The following is a 24,080-nucleotide window of genomic DNA, read 5'->3' as shown; positions in this document are numbered from 1 at the left end:
TACATGTTTCACACCCATATGCTGACAGACATCCACAGCACATAAAATAAGTGGCCCATCCCCAGCACATACAACAAGTCCAGTGGGCACTTCTGACCTTCTACCAAGACACTGTGCAAGCTGTCTTGGTACAGCTCTCCAACACCAAAAATCTGTGACCATTACCTGGAACAATCCATGTCCACTTCGTCTATTCTAACAGCATCACAAACCTGTCAATGTCACAACACTGAAATGGCCTCATGAGGATGTCATGGTGAAGGTACCTGTATAAAGACAAAACAAGGAGAATAGGTTTGGAATCATAACCATGACACAAATCACATTTCCAGCCACTTGAAAACCACTTATATTGCAGGGAACTTAACACTAACAAAGCAACATCATCAAAGTGGGGATGTGTCAAATGCAAATTATTCTAACTGCCTTTGGCTGGTCATTGCGGAGTGTCAGCTCCTTAGCTGTTTAGTATGAAACAAACTCCACACATTCTCACAACTACAGTCACAATCATATCAATACAGGACATACTTACACTCATGAAAGGTAGCTGTTAATGTGATCTTCCCACAAGTCAACTCCTTCCTCTTCACCTCTGTCATCCTCACTTGGCATTTCAAGAGTCTCACCCGATGGCACTGCAGGCTCCCCCTCCTCTGGGCTGTACTGGATGTCCCTATGCAGGGTGAGGTTGTGAAGCATGCAGCTTGCCACAGTGATCTGACACACTTTCTCTTCAGGATCAGAAAATCCAGCTCCATGATCCGTCTTGTTCTTCTATGGCACTCATTGAAGCAGACTTCCCCTGGCATAGTTGGATTCCTTAGTGGTGTCAACAACCAAGTATGTTGAGATATGCAGAGTCTCCTGCCAAGGAATGGGACATACTTGTATAAATGTGTCCCACACTTTATGTTTGTAGCACCTTACATTACACACACAACCGGTACAGACGTCACTTACCAACCAGCCAGGCCATCTCTGGTCTAAGTTGTCACATCAGCTGGGGTATGCTGCTGTTCTGCATAATAAACGAATCATACAATGAACCGGTATAATGGGCACAAACATGTGAAATGTAGAGATCCGCCAAGCAGACTACTTGTACGTTGATGGAATGGAAGTTCATCCACTTGCGACAGACTTTTTCGTTGGCATGCAGTGGCACCAAGCCAACATGGGTACCATCAATGGTTCCCACCACATGTGGTAGGCAGACAAAACCATAAAAGTCTGCCTTCACAATGGCTAAATCCTCACGTTGGGGAAACTGGATATAGGTGTCAAGGTGTTTCATCATTGCAGAGATGACATCCCCCAACACCAGACTAAACATAGGCTGGAACATACCAGCTGACAGGGCCACTGTATGTTGGAAGGATCCTGTGGCCAGGAAATGCAACACTTTCAATATTTGTACAATGGGTAGTATGCTGGTTGGATAAATAATAGCTGGCATCAGATCTGGCTCCAATTGATGCCACAAGTGCACTATTGTTTGCCTAACCAGGCGGTGATACATTATGATGTTGCGATGCTCCATGGTATTCAGGTTTGGCAGTGGATGGTGGACAGAAGGTTGACGCCTCCTCTCCCTGGGTACCTATATATGACAAGACATGATTTCTAACATTAGTTAGTGTGTCCACAGCAACATGCATGATGCATGCCAACAATATCATTTGTAAAGACCGCCGAGGGACCGCCGTGCTGAAGACCGCCAGTGGTGGGGGTTTTCCGCTTGGCGTATTATGACTGTTGGCAGCTCTCCGTCCTTTTTTGGAATGAGAGCCACCAACAGCCATACTGGCGGGTGGCGGGGAAGTGGAGGTTGCTCCACCTCCACCGCCACGTCAACAGAACACCGCCCACCGAATCACATCCTGTGATTCGGCGTGGCGGTGTTCTGTTGATGGTGTGGTGTCGGCGGAGCAGCCCCCATGGATCCTGTCCCCTCCCGGAGGATCGACGGACCAGGTAAGTCGATCGTCCGTTAGGGGGGGGTGAGGGGGTGTTGTGTGCGTGCATGGGGGTGTGCGCGTGTGTATGTAGAGGGCGTGTGTGAGTGCGTGTATGCTTGCAGGGGCGTTGTGTGTTTGGGAATGAGTGCGTGTATGTCTGTAGGTATGTCTGTATGGATGTGTGCGTGTACGTTTGAATGTGGGTGTGTGTGTCTGACTGTGTGTGTGGATGTTAGCATGTATGTCGGTGTGTCTGCGTGCGTGTCGTGTGTGAATGAGTGATGTGATGTTGGGGATCGGGGTGGGGAGGGGGGTCCTGCCAACTTTGGGGGGTGGCAGGGGTGGTGGGGGGTGTAGGGGAGGGAGTCGGGGTGAGGGTGGGGGAGACCCCTATCAGTGCCAGGGAAGGAATTCCCTGGCACTGATAGTGCTTAGCGCCATGGATTTCATGGCGGTTCCAAACCGCATGAAATCCATGGTGGTCAGCCGGGTCCAAATACCGCCGCCGGTATAGTGCCGACCGCCGGGCTGGAGACCCAGGTCTCCAGCCCAGCGCTCGTCTCCGCCCTGTTGGGCGGAAAGGAGAAGCGGCGGATGACCATGGCGGTAACCCCCATGGTCATAATTGCAAAAAAAAGACCGCCAGCCTGTTGGTGGTCTTACCGCCGCTTCTCCACCGTCCGCCAGGATCGTAATGACCCCCATAGTATTTCAGACTGCATAGACATGGCACCCAGTACACATCCCAACCGGCAACTACACTAGAGTCACATGTGACCCACATGTTTTCACACTAATGTGTCCAATACATGGTATGGGACCAAACTAGGATGTTGTGCGACACAGTTGCCCTTCGAAATTTGACTGTCTCCCTCAAGTGCAACAAAGACCACTGGCAGGGGTGTACCATGCACTGTTGTTAAATGCTATCTGTGCCCTGCAACATGCTAATATATAGTTTGAGAAGAAGAACCTATTTGACAATGCAACATAATGATGTATTTGAGCTTATATCACATGTTTTTTGGGTATAACGAAGTGCAAATAGTCAAGTACAGCAAATCATGATGCAAAAATGGAGGCTGCCTGACCTTCTCCACTAAACATTAGGAACCGCCTGTGACCGCTGGAGGAAGTCTTCATAGCAGTAGGTGGTTGCAACCGCAGGGGACACAACCATAGGCTAACGTTGTTGCCAGTGGCGATCGAGGGCCAATGGCTATGTCTGCCAGCGGTGATGACCGCGTCCATGGTGGATGTAACTGCCATGTTCTGCAGATTCACCAACTTGAATCCTGACAGTGCTGCCAGCAAGACCTCCACTACCTGAGCTGCGGTGTTCTACCTCTGGGAGCAATCATTTCACACCCAGCAGGTGATAGGGACCCAGCCTTCTCTCCAAAGAAGCTGGAGAGGTGAGTGGACAAGGTACTACCCCTCGATGGATGGTTGTATGGTGCACCAGAGGAGCAGGTAAGTACCTCATGTGCACAGTTTTCTCTGTACTTTACCATCCTTTCCCTCCACCCAGGCTAGAATGTGGCCATGTGTGCCAGGTTGACCACTCATGTGACTGTTGGTGCAGTCTATGTGGCATTATTAGGAGGGACAATGTGCAGGCATAGGTGGCCAGTTCCATATTTAAAGTTCATTCTCATTGTGTTGTGTGGAATTTTGGGTTATTAGATCCTCCTTGTATTGGATGCACATAATTAGGTGAGCAGATATTACTTCCATCCACTGGCATGTCTTTCCAAATGATTGCTGTAAATGTCAGACAACTCCAACTGCCCGGGCCATGCCTCTACATAAAGTAGCTGCAAGGTACACACAGCTAAATGGACAAATGCACAGTCAAATGCAAAGGAAGCTAGCACAATCAAACACACATCATGTCTTCTCAAACAAAATTCAAGCCGACACATCTGATGAATACATGATCCATATCAGCGGAACAAGCCTAACACCATACATTCACACATTGGACAACACAAGATGAAATACCATACCAAACAGTACAAAAAGTCATGACACCACCACTGCATTTGCACCCACATATCCACGCAGTCAACATTTATCCTTGTCTTGGAGAACTCCAGCACTGCCAAGAAAATCAATACTGCAAACAACAGCAAATGGATCAGCAAGCACGCTGAAACACACAAAACTGTAGGCAGACAACACAAGTCACTCAGGAACAACATAAAGGTAGAAAAGGAAATGCAGGAAAAATGTGCACCCCCAAAAAAAACTGTTAGGGTTTATTAACTTGATATGTAGTAAAGTTCAGGGCCATTGGTTCGTCCATATGTGGGGTTGGTCTTGCATTTAGGAGGGGTGTACTGTTTCTTGAGAGGGGTGGGCTTCTTCTTGGGGAGGGGTATGGGTGCTTGCAAGGGACAGGTGTGACAGGAGAAGACTTGTAGGTGGAAGGGAGGGGTTAAGAGGTCGGTCGGGCCTCTTGGGTTTGGGACACAGGTGGAGGAAACGGGAAAGGTCAAGGTCAAACAAAAAAACTTTCTTAGGTACACGGGGACAGTCAGCAGAAGGGGGTGGGGTTTGGTGCTTGGTGTGGATGTCGTGGGTGCATGCATCTGGGCAGTATTCTTGTGTTTGGGTGGTGTCTGTTGCATGGGTGGATATATCTGTTAGGGTGGTGTCTGTGGGTATTCTGATAGTGGTGGATGTCTGTGTGTCTGTTGGGGTGGTGTCTGCGTGTATGCTGGGTGTGTCACTGACTGTTGTGGTGGTACCTCTGGGAATGCTTAATGTCATGTGTGTGGCAGTGGGGGTATCGGGGGAAGTGGTGACTGATGTGTCTTTGGTGTCTGTTTGATGTGTGCTGCTGTGTTTTGTAGTGCTTGTGTCTCTGTGTGCTGCTCTTGTGTGTTGAAGTGGGTACGTGTGGATCAGTCTGTGTGCTTTGGGTAGATAGGAGAATGGGGAGTTGGATTGGGAAGAGGGAGGTGAAGGGGACGGGAGCTCGGGTGGGGTGACTGGCTGCCATCAGTATGGAATCCAGAGCCTGAAAAGATCTCTGTAGGCCAGACATTGCACCATGAATGCGTTCCAGGAATGCCCTTGTCTGCTGGAGTTGGATTGTCAGTCCTGGGATGGCATTCACAATGGTTATCTGACCCACAGAGATACTAATCAGGAGGTCAATAGCCTCCTCACTGAGGGCTGCAGGGGTAACAGGGACTAGGGCCTGCCGCAAAGGAGATGCCCAACCTCTTGGGTGAGCCGGCATAGCCAACTGGGTAGGGAGCAACGGGGAGGGCTGTGATAGAGTGGGCGTGGCGGACAAAGATAGTCAGGGGTATGTCCTGAGGCGTCCACCACCACTAGGGAGTATCCACTGGAGGAAGATTACGATGATGAAGAGGATGTTCCAGTCTCCTGTATGACACTCCCCTAGCCCTGCAGGCCACTGGGTCCCTCTGTGTCCATGGTGTCTGGACTTGAGGTCCCATGGCCAGATGTGTTCCCACTTGGCTGTGCCCTGTCTCCTTCGTTTGCCAGAGCTGATGCTGCAAATACAAAGAGAAATAGGGTTATCACATGTCCATGATCACAGATGAACAACAGCTGTGATTAGCAAACATTATCATGATGTCAAGTTGGCCCCAGCAACAAACACCAACTAAGTGGCCCCTAGATGTGCCATACCATATGCATGCATGCCATCTAAACTGTCAACAGTTGCCCACAGATATATCAGGCTCTCAGACAACTAGATTTGATTGCTGAGGTTGTGCTGCGCCAGTAAGAGTTAAACATGTCCTCATCACCCTCAAAGCTTTGCCCCATGGAGCAGACGTCAGTTACTTGTTGTCATACAACAGTAGGCAAATGATAACTGCATTCCCACAGATCCCACACAAGGTCATGCAGACATCTATTTGTCACATACAAAATGACCCAAAAATAAGAACTGATTCTCCAACATCCTGCCATGTTGCTGACAAAAGTATAATATACTGCAGAAGGTGACATAGAAAAACTCATGTCACACTGGAAGCAGTTCCACAATGCACACGCCACCAAGTGATATTTGTCCCAGTAGAGTCATGGAGGTAGTATTAATGTTGCTCAGATAGGCCACACATGTGGCTTTAAAATGTACACTGTAGACATCAAGTGCAATTTGACGGGGAGATATGCCCCTAAAATCCACAACACAATCAATCAGTAAACCCCAGGGTAATCACCACTGATGTCTGGCACCCCTTACAATGACATATTCTGAGTGCATCAGTAGATACCATTAGTCCCTTGAATGTTGGAGAGACCCAGAGATTTGCAACAACTTGTAGAACTCTCTTAACATGTTGCCCAAGTGGAAGCTATATCATTGTCTCCATAATGGTCCTACAGACCAGGTTGTCTGTCTGTGGATGAATGCTTACCCCCAAAAACATGTGATCTCAACATAACTGCAAGTCAATCTATGATGCATTCCAACAGTCAGGCTACAAACCTTACCAGTTACACATGTGCAGTGCACTTTGCTATTTGCTGCCACATCATTGGCATAGAAATACACATTATGGCTCAAAACTTTATCTAAAGGCCTATCTGTCTTGTCCCTCATTGCTACTGCAGTTGTACATGCCAAATGACATGCTATGATCCATGAGGGAATGTGTCAGCCAATAAACAATGGTGACACACGCTAAACATTAAATGTACCCCCATTGTAAATGGGATGTTTCACACATAGGTTGCCATGCACATACATGTGCAGGAATACAGACATCATCCCGTTGACACAGGTAGACTATGCATGAAACAGCAGCTTACAAATGTTTTGCTAATGAGAAAGGGACACATGCTGACAAGTAGGCACAAGGAATGTTGTCAACAGTGATGGCACATAAATCATGTCAATGGACATTCCTCGCTTACCAAGGTAAAGTATTGATCTGTAGCTACACCTAAAGTACAATTTAGGCTCTGTAGGCCATCTTCACATTATAGACTACACTGAGGACAGCCTCTGGGTGGCAGATGCCAATATACTCATTTACCCAGACACATGGCTGAGGACAGTGATCACTTCTTTACCTTTGGCCTGTAACATTGAGGAGTAATGGTCGGTTGCATAGAATTTACACAAACTACCACAACAATCAATACTTGATTGATCACTGTACACAGCCAAATTTTATCCCTAGTGGTTTGTAGATTGCACACAGTTGTGTCCTAGGTCCCTGGGCCAATAGGCAAGGCACATTTGTATATAACACATAACATGTCTACAGAAACAATCACTCTTCTACTGTGTGACACATGGATCATCCCTAATTGTTAGGGGGGGCTGTCAAAACCTAACACATTCTCTTGGTAATGTGACAGGCTGGAATATACCCTGTACTTACCCTGTGTGGCTGCTGTGATGTCCTCAAGTGCCTCTTCAAGGCTTGGGAAGACCACCACCACAATGCAGGCCATGGGGGGAGGGGGTCGTCATAGTCCGACGGGCAGCTCAACTACATTATGAGGTCAGCCTCAGCTCCACCTCTGTGATTTTCTGGACCCAACATCTCAGGTCCTCCCACCTTTTTCTGCAGTGGGTGTTCTGTCAGCTGTGGACCCGGGGGGTCGGCACCTTCTAGGCTCCTTAGTCATGAATGGGCCAATAAATTCACAGTCTGTGAGGTTGGCTCACTGCATGCAGTCCCTACAGGCAACTGCCAGAGTACAAGCTCCAACATTACACATGAGTAACAATGAAGGGGCTGGAATGGTGGGTATAGAAAGTGTCGTCCTTGTCCTTGTGTAGGCATGTGGACTAACAAATGCAGACTCATGCCACTTCAGGTGGTGGGGTTCTGTGCTACGTACCTGTACCACAGAACACTCCATTGGACATATATGTCATCCTATAGAGATGGCATAGAACAAAAAAAGAATGCAATATGCAGTTTCTGCTATGTGACCAAGATACTGAGTCAAATATCATGGCCTCACAGGAATCAACACACTGTCTGCACTGTCAGTTATGCAGTACGCCTGTACAGGACAAATGTGACCTTTGTGAAGGTGACAACAGAGCTGTGGGAGCAAGGGACGTGTCGTGAATCAAAGACGAACACTGATAATGATGCTAAATGCACATATGGATTAGATTAATGATTTACCTCTGTACCCATTCCTAATCTATTCAAAGGAATGAGGCATTCAGGGCAGGTTTTGCCACCAGAGTCTCATACTGGCCACCTGGCAGGATCTGCTGGTGTAGAGGGAGTGGGGACAGTGCCACAGTTGCATAGCCACAGCGACTCTCCCACAGCTTAGACTAGGTCCCATACTGGGAGATACATGTTAGAGGCCCTGGTCTCTGCATGCTGAGCTGACAGACCCTACATAACACTCTGGGGGTCTTTACGACCCTGGCGGTTGATGGAGAAGTGGCGGTTTTACCGCCAACAGGCTGACGGTAAAAAAATTGGAATTATGACCATGGCGGTTACCGCCATGGTAATCCGCCACTTCTCCGATCAGACCGCCATGGCGGAGACAACCGCTGGGCTTGAGACTTGGGTCTCCAGCCCGGCGGCCGTCACAAGACCGCCGGCGGTATCATGACCCGGCTTACCGCCATGGATTTCATGGGGTTTGGAACCGCCATTAAATCCATGGCAGTAAGCACTATCAGTGCCAGGGAATTCCGTCCCTGGCACTGATAGGGGTCTCCGCCACCCCCCACCCCCTCGTCCGTCCCCGACACCCCCAACCCCCCTGCTACCCCCCAAAGGTGGCAGGACCCCCTCCCCACCCCTACCCCCGACATCACAACACAGACACACACCCGACACGCATGCAGGCACCACCAACACACATTCCAGCACACAGATGAACAAACATGCCAACATCCACACACACAGTCAGACACGCACACCCACATTCAAACATACACGCACACATCCATACAGACATACCTACAGACATACACACACACATTTCCATTCACACTACACCCCCTCATGCATACACGCACTCACACACCCCCTCTACATACTCACACCCCCATGCACCCACACATCACACAACATCCCCCACCCCCCTCCCCTAACGGACGATCAACTTACCTTGTCCGTTGATCTTCCGGGAGGGGACGGGATCCATGGGGGCTGCTCTGCCGCCACCACACCGTCAACAGAACACCGCCACGCCGAATCACAGAACGTGATTCAGTGGGCGGTGTTCTGTTGACGTGGCGGTGGAGGTGGAGCAACCTCCACTTGCCCGCCGCCCGCCAGTATGACTGCTGGCGGCTCTGCGTCCGGAAAAGGATGGAGGGTTGGCAGCAGTCATAATACGCCGAGCGGAAAACCGCCACCACTGGCGGTCTTCAGCACGGCGGTCCCTCAGCGGTCTTGTCAAAAGCCCCCAGCCTGCTCTGCTCCTTAATTGGGCATGGGGCCTCGTTCTTTTTTAGCGCACCGCGCTCTCAGGCAGGTCTGACCTCCCCCACTCACCTGTTCTTCTTTACTTCTTATTCTCTTCCCTGTTGTCTTCTTGTGCCTTCCTTTATGTTTTCTCCCTTTCCCATATTCCCATCTCTTCCCAGCATTCCTTGTCTCCCTACTCTCTATGGCTCCTTGTCCATTCTGTTCTGTGTTTCCCTATCTAATATGGTGTCCTTGTACTTCCTGTTGGTCACTTCCTATTTGTTGGTATTGAAGGGCTGTGCTTCTTTCTCTCCTTGCACTGCAACACTTTCTGTTTGGATGGTGTCTTCGCACCTGCTTCCTTGTATTCTGTGCTGGTTCTCGTCTGTTCCAGTGTTTTTTCCTGTATTTTGCTCCTGTTGTTACCTATTCATTTTGTTCCTGTTGCAGGAACCTATCTGTTTGGAGATTTTTGTCCCTTTCAGTGATTTTTTTCCCTCTGGCACTACTTCTGAGGGACACGGGCTGCTCTTGGCGTTCCCATTGCCTGCAGCACCGTGGCTACCAGAAAGAATCGCCCCTACCTGGGCCAAGGCCGAACATTCAAGAACAAGATCCTCGTCACTCGTTCTGCGGACTCCAGATTAAAGCAGCATGTAAATCGTGACAGATTGCAGCGCCCAATACTCCCGACGTCGTCTAACACCATGGATGATTTAGTGGCGGCTGCTGCAGATCCTGATCAATCTCTTCTGGCAACCATTCAGCAACAGGCACAGGAACTGCAACAATTATGCAATGAGAATGCTGCTTTATAACAGGCTTTGGCTTTCCGCAGTGCAGATGTTCCGGCCATCTCCACCTCTATTCCTCATTTCTCCGGTGAACCAACTAAACTGCGCGAGTTCCTCGATGCATTAACTGTGTATTTCGCCTTCCGACTTACCCAATTCTCCCACGACAAGACAAAGGTGGGATATCTTATCAGGGCGCTATCCGTTCCTGCCTTGGCCTGGGCAACCCCGATGGTATCATCCAATGATCCAGTATTGTCGGACTATCCCGCCCTCGTGAATCGGTTTAAACAGATGTTTAGTCATCCAGGATTGGAGGCCTCTGCGGAAGAAGCCTTATGTGACATCCAACAAGGCTCACAAGATGTCCTCCAATATATTACCCGATTTCGACAGCTAGCGGCTGAGACCACCTGGGTAGAACGAACTCTGGTGACTTTATTCCGTAGAGGACTTAAAGAGGAGATTAAAGATGAGTTAGTACACTCCACCCGAGTTGAAGATCTTCGTGGTCTGATGGATCAAGCTCTTTCCATTGAATACCATCTCACAACACCCCCCGCCCCCCTCTCCTGTTGGAGAACCCGACTTACCTGCTTGCTGGGGGTCCTCTGGCAGGAGACGGGACGCAGTGCTGCTCCGCCAGCAAAACACCACCAGGCTGTATCATGGAACACGTCCGCCGCTGTGACCGTTGACGGTATTCCGCCAGCCTTCTGGCCGTATTCCAGCTACGGTCATAATGCCATGGACAGTCTGTAGCCACAGTGACGGTATGTTGACGGCCGTCACTGTGGCGGTAGGCGACATTTGCCGCCAATGTCATAATAGGGCCTTAGTGTTGGATTCAGCCTTCTGTGTGCAAGGGTGCCATGTTGATTAGCAACATTGGCGATTGACTGGATTCAAAGGGAAAATCAGTTAAAGATAAACAAATCTTGGGAAGGATAGCTATCTTACAAGTTAACCTTGCACTGGTCAGTATGAGGTACACTTTGAGCCATCAGCATGATGGATTTCATGCAAAAGGGAACTGTGTATTTGACTTAACTGCCAAAACTGCAATTCAAACTGTTTGAGTAGCAGCTGTATCCAGATCTCACAGGAAGATGAACACAGATATTTTAATAGCCATACATGCCACCAAAGCAGGCATGAAGCCTCCCCTAAGCTTTCTTTCTAAATACTCCTAAACCCTTAATTCACACTACGCTCCTGTAGTCATCTTATTATGAGTGGATGACATGATAATACCTAATAGGCTGGCCAGATTAGATTTAAAGCTTGATTTAGATCTTGGTGGATCTGGTTCTGCCGTCATGTTTCTGTTGGTTTCTCCATCTGCCTAGAAGGCAGTCCTCCCACTCTATTTAAATACTGGCAGGTCATTAAAGGAAAATCTGTCAGAGTGCTGCCACCTACGTCAGGATTTTTCTCCCGCATCAACGGCGCCATAGGCAAATACAGGTGTCGGAGGGAGTACAGCCAATTTTTCCACCGGGCCAATCACGATGTACATTCCTGTTGATGTAACTGTGGTGGGTAAACCTCCACGCCTGAGTTGGTGGACTGGAAGTGATATAAACTTGAAACTTACCTTTTTCTCTTTTTGTCACTTACCTTTCCATGATGAACCCAATCATCCATGTTCTTCCTTTGTTACTTCTGCTTGATCATGAAGCAAATCAAGCCTGTCACCAGAATCGAAAGTAAGTGTCTTTTTTACTTGTTAGCTTTTGAATTGTCTGCTTATATTAGCCTTGGCCTTGTGCATTATTAATTCACATTTACAAGCAATAATTTCCGAATGTACAATGTATATGTGCGTAAGTGGTTGTATATGAAATCTAATGAAACAATTCCATTTACAAATTTGATGCAAGCTGCCCTCGTGCTAATGGACACCTATACAAAAAGTGATATTAATTCCAAATTTAAAATGTGTCCAAACAAGTGTGTTTAAAAATATTTTGTATACTTTCAAATTATATACACATGCATGACACATTTTGGGAATAATATAATTTTAATAAAATCTAGAAATTGCAAGGAAAACATTTGCTTGCAATACAAGTAAAATCAATGTTAGTTCAAAACTTAAAACATCTTATATATTTATTAGTGTCACATTTTCCCTTATTTAGTGCATTTTCTGTATATTATTACATTTTAATTTACTCTTAACTTTTAACTCTTTAAACATGTAATGCATATGTGTTTATTTTCATCACGTATCAATTTAAAATAAATACACCTGTATTAACACTTAAAATTATGGTGTAAGTGTCCATTATCACAATGAATGTTTGGGCCAGCATGTGTGCACTATACAAATATGTTATGTGGCGGGAAGCGAGTCATTGGAGGCGGAGGCGCCGGCACTGACAGAGGGGGCAGGAGCCCTTTAAAAGTTGTTTCGCGCTCCCGCAACCGTGGGACGCGCGCGGGCGGCGTCCGGGCAAAACCCGGGCCAAGAACAGGCCCGTCTTGCGCCCTTCATCGCCCGTTTGAGGCTGGGCTGGGTCACCCCTCTTTCATCTCCAGTGGAGGGTGACTTTTTATACATTTACTATTATTGGGGAACATTTTGGAGCCTTTTTAGTGGGTCTAGTGGCTTTTTAATATTTTTAAATCTTATTCATTAGTCTGTTTTGTTTGTTATTTTGTTATTGAAACTTTTGCTGTTAAAATGGGCAGGAAAAGAGGTCCGTTAACTGGTCCTATGGGCGGAGGGGGTGGCGGTAGTAGACAGGGAAGTGGCACCACCACATTGGACTCCTTCCTCGCAAGAGCTGTCGAGGTCGTAACGAAGGAGATTGATCTGGCAGAGAGGAGGTTATCCATGGAACTGGAGGACTGGCGTCTGCTGGCCCCAATAGATAGTGGTCCTCATGAGGTTGTGGATGTGGAAGTGACTTATCCGGGGGGAGACCAAGGTACTGTTATGGTTGATGTTGAGCCTGCTCAAATTGAGTTAATAGAGACAACAGAGGGTTCTGGTGGCCAAGGCCCCTCCAGAAGAAGCAAAAGACTTTTATTATCTTCTCCCCCGGCCTGCCCCCTGGATAAATGTAGCCCCCCCAAGGAAAAAAAAGGTCTTAAAGAAATCGATCCCCAAGTCGAAAACATTCCCCTTGGAACTCCCTAAGGGTACGAGTAGTGACCCTGCACCTTGCCAGCAGCTGGTTTGTGATGTTACTATTTTATTGTCAAAATTTCGTGAAATGATCCAGGAGATTTGATCCCCCGTTGTGGCGAAACTATCGGCCATAGAAAAGGCAGTTTCTCTGATCTCTGTGCAAGGAAGTCAGGGGAGGTACTGTGTAGGTGGATGTGTGGCCCTGACCAGGTGATCCCATCCCTGTGAGGAGTTGCTCCTGCCGGAGGACGCTGCGGGGCCATTGGGGCCTCTGGGAAAATCATCTCAGTTATTGGTTAATTCTGGAATTTCTGGGGGTCAGGCACTCATGCTGAGATTGCGCCGGCTGCACCGACTTCTGTATTAAGGGCGGATAGGACTGTCAATAGGCCTAGCTGGAGTAGGCAGCCTGATCCTGATTTTGTGGTAGCGGGGGGGGATGACCAACAGTTGGTTGGGAATACTAATCTGAATCTCCCGACGGCTAGGCCTGCATTGACCTGTTTGGATCTCCCCCCAGCTTGTGCCCCCTATGTGGTGGTATTGACGAATGTACCTGCTCTTGCCCCTGGGGTAACTGAGTCCACGGCCCAACTCACAAACAAGGCTGGATATTGGTTGAGTAAGAACTGTGATTTCTCATGTAAGGATTTCAATGATATTCTGTTTGCCAGAAGAATTGGATGGGTCGGGCCAAAAATAAGGTGGGGGATGAAGATTGTATTATTATATATGTTAGATACCCAGCCTTAAGTCAGAGGCTCCTTTCTACTTACCGCCCTGCTGTATTTAGAGCTGGTACAATAGGTATGGTCCCTTTTATTACCACATGCGATTGAGTGCCGGGGTGTCTCTGGGCTCTGGTAGGTTTCCCCCCCTGGGCCAGAATAGTCTCCAGGCAACTAGCAGAAGAACTGTCACTAACAGTAATTTATCCTTGGAAGGGGTGGACTGACAATGCCCCAAGACCCTGGCTATAAGGGAAGAGGTGCCCCCACAGTGTAAACTTATCCCATGGAATATTGCGGGCTATGATGCTAAGTTCTGATCAGGCGTGGATTAGGTGTGTGACTAATTTTGATGTGATCATGCTTCAGGAAACCTGGTCGGAGGGGTTGTCTGTGTGGGATGGGTATAACAGATTTGCAATTCCAGCTGTGAAGTCTCTTGGTGGCCGCTCAAAAGGTGGCTTGGTTACTCTAATCCGCCTCTCTAAGATAGTGGGTGCTTTTCAAATCAACTGCAATCACCAAGGTATATTGCTGGTATAGGTAATTTTCTCTAATAATTTTAATATTTTATTGGTTAACTTTTATAACGCTGTGTGGGATGTGGGGTGCCAAATTGGGGCCCTGTTTTCCGTTCTTCAGGTTTTGAAACACAGAATGGAGGAGATGGGGTTAGAATTCTGTGCTATTGTCTCTGGAGACTTTAATGCTAAGTTGGGGAGGCTCAGTACTGTGGTTAATCCCTTTATTTTTGACTGCGAGGATTATTCAGTGGATGGTCTGCAGGACTCCAGAGGCAGAGTCCTAATCAAGGAACTCAGGAAGATGGGCCTTCTGAATCTGTGTGATATAGAAGCCATAGGCACTCATCAACTCCCAACCTATGTGGGAAGAGGATCTGAATCCACTATTGACTATATTTTTATGTATCCACCTACGAAAGACCTGGTGATTGGGGGGGGAGGTGCTGGGGGAGAGTTTCAGTGATCATAATCCCCTTATAGTATCCTTTAAACTCCCTGGGGCCCTACGTAAATTAGGATGAGGTAGGCCGATAGTAGTGGAGATAAAGGACCAGGGTAGGCGGTAGGGTGGTGGGGGAAAATTTACATTTATTTATGGACACACTCTTGACAGAGGCTCCTAATCCTAAAACTGTTATGAATGCAATAACAGTAGTAAATGCAGCAGTGAGAGACTGCCTTTTTTTCAGTAGGCAGCCAACCTAGTAAACGTAAATGTGGTTGGTATGATAAGACCTGCTATGCCACAAGGGCAAACCTGAAGATGGCTACTAAGAAACATCCTAGGGATTGGGTCCTCGTAAAAGAAGCTAGAATGAAATATAAGAAGGCCCTGAGGGATAGCAAGATAAAACATAAAGATAAAGCCTGGGAAGAGTTAAAACGTGCCATAGCTCTGAAGGATCCTGGCCTGTTTGGGAAAGTGGTAAATAGAGGTTCCTTTGGAACAGATACATCTGAGGGCCTTGGCTGTAACATCGCCCCAGAAGCATGGGTAATTCACTTTTGTAGTATTTTTGAGGGTTCTCCCCTAAGAAATAACCGGGAGAACGAGTATGAGATGGCTCCCAACCTAGCAATCAGGTTTTCGCTCTAGGAGGTTATGGATGCAATACAGAGTAGTGCGAGTAATAAAGCTCCGGGCCCGGATTCGATACCTATGGACTTGTATAAAGCAAACCCCCAGTTATGGGCACCTGTTCTCTTAAACGTCCTTAATGCAGCAGTTACTGTGGGTATCCCTGCCTCTTGGAGACTGGCATGTATTGTCCCAGTGTTTAAAAAGGGCGACCGAAATGATCCTAAGTCCTACCGCCCTATTTCTCTACTGGACTCTTCGATGAAGATTCTGGGACGGATTATTTTAAAGCGTCTGGAGTCCTGGATGACAGGGAATGATATTTTAAGCCGGGACCAGTATGGTTTTAGGGAAGGCCTTGGCACGCGAGATCAATGTCTCAACCTACTGACGATGATCGGCAAATACACGCAGGCCAGGAAAGGTACGCTCTATCTTGCTTTTATGGATCTTAGCTGTGCCTTCGAGAAGGTGAACCGGTCTATATTATGGGAAAGGTTAAATCAGCTAGGGCTGCATCCTAATATTGTAGAGTTGGTCCGATATCTACATTCTGGGACGGTTGCAAATGTGAGGGTGGGGTCTAATGGGGAATGCTCAGAGGCTTTTAAGCTTTCAAGGGGTGTGCGCCAGGGGTGTGTTCTGGCTCCTACTTTGTTCCTTCTATATACAAATGGATTGTCTGATTTTCTGATGAAACATTGTAGGGATGTTCCAAAGGTGAATGGTACTGAGATCCCTGTGCTGACGTACGCGGATGACGCAGTCCTCATGGCCCGCACTATGAATGGTCTCCGGGAAATAGTTAGAGCTTATGCCTCCTTTATGTCAGCTTTGGGTTTAGAGGTCAATTTTAAGAAATCTCATTTTATGGTGTGTGGAAGACCCTTGAGTAGGGTGGGGGAGCTAAGGGTGGAGGATCAAATTATTAGTAGGGTCCATGAGTTTCCATACCTAGGGATTATTTTTGATGAGAAAGGATCTTGGAAATCTTGTATTGCCAGAAGGGGTGCGCTTTTTCATGCAGCAGTTGGCGCGACTTTTGACTTTGCTGTAAGGGTAGGTAGTAAACCTATGAAGCCTTTGTTTGAAATGTATAGGCGGAAATGCCTCCCTGTCCTGCTGTATGGTGCTGCACTTTGGAGGTATATGGACACCCGAGCCCTTACGGCAAAAGAAAATCGGTTCTGTAGAAGGCTATTGGGAGTTGGACAAAATATCCCTGGTTTTAGCCTTCATTTGGAGCTGGAGCTTGAGTTTGTGCAGGACACTATTCAGTTGGCTCCCCTTCTGCTATGGATCTCAATTTGGACTAACGAACATGCCACTCTGAATAGGGATATCTTAAGGGATTGTCTGGCTTGTGACAATGTAAAGAATATTCCCTGTTTGATGCACATAAGGAAGATGGCTCGTGATTTGGGGCGGCCGGAATTGGTTGATTATCCTGAAGGCCTGACCAGTTGTGATAAGAAATGGGTTAAGGAGAATTTTTTAAGAATCCAGAAGAACAGGAGGGAGGGGGAGGCCTTAGGGAAAAAATCAATCAGGGATTTCATTATGTTAAAGATGTGGGTAGGTCCTTAGCGCTATCTCTTAGAGATAAAGGATGTGAGGGAAAGGTCTCTCATAACCCGTTTCCGCTTAGGGATCATCAGAAGTAATCTGTGTTTCCCGCTAGGTCAGTATGGGGACAAATGTATTAGACCCTGCCCCTGTGATGGGGTGTCCCAGCAGACCTTGCCCCATTTTACTTTGTTTTGTGTTTTTTATGCACCATTTAGAACTCGTTTTTTATTACCTCTCCTAAGGCCCAAGGGTTTTGTGCAATATCGTCCTGCTTTTATGTGGCTGCAGATGGCCTCAGATGTACTTGTGTGGAAGGGGCTGGGATCATTCCTGAAGGAAGCTATTACTTAGCGTAATAATGTGGAGTTTTTAGAATGAATCTTTTCTATTTTATTGTTTCTATGCATGTGGTTATATATGTTTTTATTCTTGATGGGTGTTCCTATTATTTATGGTTTTATTGCTGTTTTTAACAAATGTATTGGTGATTATTTATTGTAATGGATGAATTTTTTCATACCGAATAAAAGTTATTATTATTATTTAAAAATGCTTTTATATTTACCGTCATAAATGTAAGTAAGTTTATGTATCACACATTTTCATCATTAACATTGTTACTAATCAGAGACTTCCAAATGGTCAATAATGTCAGGACAAACCTTGTAAAAATAATTTTATTAACAAATGGGATACTTTGCTCAGATTTTTATTCAAACTAAATTATAAATGAAGGAAAACCGCGATGCACAGCATCAGTCTGTGGGGTTTCACCCATATATTGCCTCTTAAATAGATTGCCAAGGGGTAACCTCCCCAGGAAAGGGCATTAGCAGTTGCAGAGCAGGCACCTCAAGGATCTTTTTTGGAAGTGGTGGGTTTAGGTTTCACAGGGGTTAGGGACAGGTAAGACATTTATTCAGGTGGAGAAGTATGAGTAGGAGGGGTGGAAGATGATTGGGTTTGGGAGGTACTGAGAGCTGGAGTGGATGATGTATGTGTGTCTGTCTGTTTTGCACGTGCATATGGGTCTGGTGTATGTTATGTATATTTATATTTAGGAATGTGTTTGATGCTCAGGTGAGTGCATACGTTTGTGTTTGGTTGGTGTTGTTGTGTGTGTGCTTTTGTGTGAGTGTGTTTGGATGAGTGTGCTGTTACGGTGGTTGTTGTGGTTGTAGTGCTTGTCTGTATGTTTTGCAGCTGCATGTGTGTCTGGTGTATGTTTGGATGTGTGTGGTTTAGCAAGTGTTTGGTGTTTGAGAGAGTGTATGGATTTGGGTTATGTGGCTGTTGTCATGCAGGTGTGCCTTTGTGTGAGTGTGTTTAGATGAGTATGCTGTTGAGGTGGTTGTTGTGGTACTTGTGGGTGTGGTGGTGGTTGTGGGTGTGCTGGTGGTTGTGGTTCTTGTGAGTTTGGTGGTGTTTGTGCTGGTGGGTGTGAGTGTGCTGGTGGTTATGGTGGTGGTGGATGTGCTGGGGATTGTACGTGTGCTGGTGTTTATGGTGCTTGTGCGTGTAATGAAGGTAGTGGGTGTGGTGGTGGTTATGGTGCTTTTAGGTATGATGCCTGTGGTTCCTGTAGGTGTAGTATCAGTAGTGTATCTATGTCATTGGGTGTCTGTGCTTCTTTGTGTGCTTGTGTTTATGTGTGTGTGTGTGTGTGTGTGTGTGTGTGAGTGTGCTGCTTTGTGTTTGTTGAAGTGGGTGCCTCCAAAGCTTGGGATGGGGGTTGGACTTGGAATGAGGAAGGGACCTGATTTAGATCACAAGGCTGGGCTGGTTGGGGGGCTACGGTGAGTGTGGAGGCTATTTTAACAAGCGATCGCTGCATGTCAGACATTAAACTATGAATAGCATCCAGAAATGCAACTGTTTGTTTCATTTGGCAACTAAGGCCCTGGATGCCATTCATGATCCCTGTCTGACCGACAGAGATGCTATATAAGGGGTCAGTAGCCTCCTCACTCAGCGCACCCAAGGGGACAGGGGCACGGAGTGAGGTGCCTTAATCGGAGACCGCAGCCCTTTTAGAGGCTTAGGTTTGTCCAAATGTGGGGAGCAACAGGGAGGGTGAAAATGGGTCTCTGGGTGGATAACAAGAATGCAGATGGTACAGTTCCTGAAGGGTCTGCCACCACTGGGGACTGGTTGCTTGTGGAGGTCTTTGAAGATGATGAAGAGATGGAGGTCTACGTTCCAGTGCTCCCACTCTTCATGCCACTGTTCCCATCGATGTCTGATATCTCACTACCTGACACACAGCGGCAGCTGCTTCCCCACCTTGATGGCCAATGTCCCCTTCACCTGCTCATGAAGATGCTGAAAAGATATATACACTAGTTGTATTGTTTCTGCATAAACAGAAGTGATCATGAGGTTTTCTTCTCAAACTATTTTCAAAATGTTCATATTTCACCTGCTTCAATGCTTTCAAACTTAGGTTTAATGTACCATTATCCCATCCATGTAGGGAACAGCTTCAGAAACCATTTGGTCACATTTTACTAATTTCCAATTATTTCTCCCATATTATTTATGATCATTTTTCTTTAATATTTCCAATTTTCCCCTGGAATCATTTAACACCTCTGAATGGTTCAGATTGGCTGTACTGAATAGTGCACTTACATCACAAAAATCAATTTCAAGTAAAATAACCTTTGCACATTGCACATTGTCCATCTGCAAAAGTCCCTTTAACTAATCTATTTTTCTTCAATATTGATTGATCATCTGGACATTAGAAAGGACATAAAAACTTGTTTTTGGGTATGTGTCACTCTGTCACCAAGGTGTACACATTCCTCTCTTTTTAAAAAAAATGTATGCCTATCAAATTCATTTTTCAAAAAACAGACTGGCTTACATGTACATTTGCGAAGAAGTAAGATATCATGCACATCTGTCACTTTCCACATAAACTGAATTGTATTTGTAATTTGTTTTGACTGAAAAATCTTGCCATTTATTTTCACGTTTCTAGGCTTTTTGGCTCATGTGCTCACTATTGTCTGTCTATAATATCAACTGACCAATGTGTCGTTTGGAACACCTACTATATCATGAGTGCATTTTATGTTATGTCAGCTGTAATAGGGCCAACATAACCTCTTTAACATTTGTGACGGACCATCACACTTTAAAAAAATTTGGCCTGTCGGGTATAGCTGACCCTCATCACATCTAACACACTCATGTACATTTTTTGTGTCTGCTCCGAACAGTCCTTTGGTAGTGATCAGAAATATGGTAGTATTATGTTCAACAAAAAAATAAACAAAACACATCATCATACACCCAATGCAAAACTTACACCTTCAAGAAACCTTCAAGAATTCCTCTTATGCGTAGGACATGTGTCAGTCTTTATGCTGATGCCATATTTTCTTGCTTTAAAACAAGCAGAACTAAAAAAGAACGTACTCCCTTGATGCTGCTGTTGGGCTATTAACTGTCATTAAGCTGTGGAGAAGCCACCACAAGTATGTGGGCCATTAGGAGGGTCAGGGTGAAGCACACAAACTTCCCATGTTGGGAGGACTGGCCGAGCTGGACTTCAGGTTACTTTTTGGTCCAGCACTGTCGCCCCTCCCACCTCTTGCGACAATGAATGCTGTGCTGCTTGTAGACCCCCAGGGTCTGCACCTTCTTTGCAATGGCGTTCCAGATGGTTTTCTTCTGAATATTGTGAGTTTTTGTTTGTTTGTATTGATGTAACACAATTTTGAGAATACAATCGCAAGCATTTTGAAAAAGCTGGAGCAGCATATTCGTTTCTTACATTTTCTAACATAAAACTTAAAATTCATAGTGACCTATTAAGTACCCTTATCCCTTCACATGTCCTCATTCTAATAATCTAGGCCAGTTACATCATCTAGGCCAGGATCTGCAACATGTTCTGTAGTGAGAGCTACTTCTGATCAGTGAATTCTCATTGCGAGATACTGGAAGCTAAACAACTTCTACAATGTTATAAGACATCCCAATGCCGGGCTTCATTGATGTTAACCCTAATGTCCATAAAGCTAGATACTATGGTTTGTACCTAATACTATGACTAAGGGCACTATGAAGGGGCTGCCTTGTGTGGTCCTTGGGGATGTATGAACATGTGTGCGTATGAATGGGATATATTCTTACAAGTGACTGGGGGCCTGTGTCATGTGTACTTGCAGCACATGACTTACCTTTCCCATATATTGAACTGTTACATGTATATGACAAACATACATTTTTTTATTTTAAATCGGTGAACATTTAAGTGCAGAAACATAATTTGTTTAACATTTTTCTGCATTTAAAAAATTGCTGTATTTTTCTCTTATACTCATAGCACAAATCATTTTTATCTGGTATGTAAAAAAAAGATATATATATATACATAGGTTATATTTACTACAAATATATTTTAAAAATTAACATATTGTTGATTTAGTATAGTTCACATTAAAATATTATATATATCCCAAATGCCAACAGTTCCAATTCAAAGGAAGGCACTCACTCAACGATCAGTGTCCTCCAAAGTTATATATCTATCTATCTATATATATTTAGATAGATAGATATATAAAAACTACACAAACACTAGAAAAAATAGGGCGTCACACACATAGCACATAATATCCTAATATTGTTGTGGTGTTATCTGATTAAAAGGTGTTCCAAAATAGACATCAAGACTTTTCAATTTTAATTTACTAAGAAGTGAAACTTCACTTCTTCACGACAATTCACTCAGGAATAAAAAGGGACATTCTAGCCTTTGTGTCAAAGAAAAAAAACAAGTTCGTGAGAATTACATTTTCATTTTAAACATGTACCTGTTTCTCTGGTGAGCCATACAGCTGGCTGTACAGGGACTGGATCTCTGTTGGCAGCAAATCAAGCTCCTCTGCCGAGAAGTTAGAGGACCTGTAACAAATTAAAACATTACTCGTTTTTTAAACAAAAACAGTAATATGTAATGCATTACTGTGGTTAAATGCAATAGTTGCGTGGTTTTATATATACTTCCAATGACAGAATTTTGCAGAAAAAAATGTGTGTACACAATATATATTTAAATCATATTTTTTACACATTTCATCAAAAAATAATAGTTATTTTAAATTTAAAAATCACTTACAAATTTTGTGAACAGATATGATAAGAAACCAAATAATTTTTTAATTAATACATTAAATTTGTTTAAAAATGAAAGATATGTTTGCAAATTTTTTTAAAAATCTATTTTTTAAGGTAGACATCTATCAACGCAGAGGTAGAAGACGACAGCCTCACATTTTTCAACCATTTCCAGACCTTGCCACCATTGAAGAACAGGATATTATCAAAAAATTAAGATTGAATAGGCAAACTATGATTGATTTATGTCATCAGCTGGAGCCAGACCTTCTGCCTCACAATAGGAATTGCACATCAATAACACCAATAGTCAAAATCATGGCAGCACTCTATTTTGGGGCCAGAGGACCTTCCCAATACACTGTTGCAGTATCTTGTGGATTGTCACAACCAACTTTCAGTGGAGTGCTGCAAATGTTTGTTCTTCAATGATATGGCACAACACAAGCTTCATACAGTTCCAGGAAATTAGGATTTTTCCAATGTGAAGGGAGATGTTTATGCTGTGGGTCACCTACCATATGTGGTTGGAGCAATTGATGGCACACATATTGCATTAGTGCCACTAGACAACGGAAAACATGTCTACGGCGATCAAAGTAATTTCTATTTAATGTGCAAATTGTCTGCTTACCAGATTTGTACATCACAAGCGTGTGTGTGCATTTTCTAGGATTAACACATGATTCCTTTGTACCGCAGAACAGCAGCATACCCCTGCAAATGTCACAACTTTTACCTGGAAGGGCCTGGCTTGTTGGTAAATATAATCTATCAATATATTTATTGTGTAATTTGTAGTAGGATCTACAATGGAATTACTTTCTTTTGCTGATGTTTCAATTTGTATCCCTATAGGAGACTCAGCTTATCCTAACTGATCATGGGTGCTAGCACTGCTGAGGAATCTAACTATGCCAGGGGTAGTCCTCTTCAATGAGGCCCATGGAAGAACACAGAGGCCAGTAAAGCAGGCTTTTGGGATCTTAAAGGCCAGATTTAGATGTCTGGATAAGACTGGTGGAATTCTCCTTTACTCACCCGAAACAGTGTGCAAAACAAAATCACCATGGCATACTGCATATTAGGCAACATAGCCCTGCCACAGAACATCCCATACACTGCACAGGAGGGAGGGCATGTTGAGCCACCTGGTTAGGATATTGAAATGTCAAATGAAAATGATAGAGGTGAAGAGGAACGACTTATGTCAAGATGTTATTGATAACTTTTTCACATAACTGTAAGTATATCTTTACATATTATTACATTAAATGTTAGACCAACTTTTTATCTAATGAGGAGACTCAGCTTATCCTAACTGATCATGGGTGCAAGCTCCGCTGAGGAATCTAACTATGCCGGGGGAGTCCTCTTCAATGAGGCAAATGGAAGAACACAGAGGCCAGTAAAGCAGGCTTTTAGGATCCTAAAGACCGATTTAGATGTCTGGATAAGACTGGTGGTATTCTCCTTTACTCACCCGAAAAGGTGTGCAAAACAAAATCACCATGGCATCCTGCATATTAGGCAACATAGCCCTGCGACAGAACATCCCATACACTGCACAGGAGGGAGGGCATGATGAGTCACCTGGTGAGGATATTGAAATGCCAAATGAAAATGATAGTGGTGAAGAGGAACGACTTACGTCAAAATGTTATTGATAACTTTTTCGCATAACTGTAAGTATATCTTTACATATTATTACATTAAATGTTAGACCAACTTTTTATCTAATGAGGATGAAAGTCTGT

At 45.1% G+C, this 24,080-nt stretch overlaps 1 protein-coding gene across 3 annotated transcripts in view; it reads right to left on the bottom strand.

Moving 5' to 3' along the window:
- LOC138285261 (interleukin-18-like) overlaps positions 1-24,080 on the bottom strand; it is a 294,006-nt gene that overhangs the window by 176,132 nt on the left and 93,794 nt on the right. For all 3 annotated transcript variants that reach the window (XM_069224972.1, XM_069224970.1, XM_069224971.1), the window contains one exon: positions 22,020-22,110. In XM_069224972.1, the coding sequence (XP_069081073.1) occupies positions 22,020-22,110 (91 nt within the window). The remainder of the gene's footprint in view (positions 1-22,019; positions 22,111-24,080) is intronic.

Source organism: Pleurodeles waltl, chromosome 3_1 (genome assembly GCF_031143425.1).
Source record: "Pleurodeles waltl isolate 20211129_DDA chromosome 3_1, aPleWal1.hap1.20221129, whole genome shotgun sequence".
Classification (NCBI taxonomy): Eukaryota; Metazoa; Chordata; class Amphibia; order Caudata; family Salamandridae; genus Pleurodeles; species Pleurodeles waltl.
The sequence above is the reverse complement of the archived record's forward strand: the minus strand, read 5'-3'. Positions and strand labels throughout refer to the sequence as shown.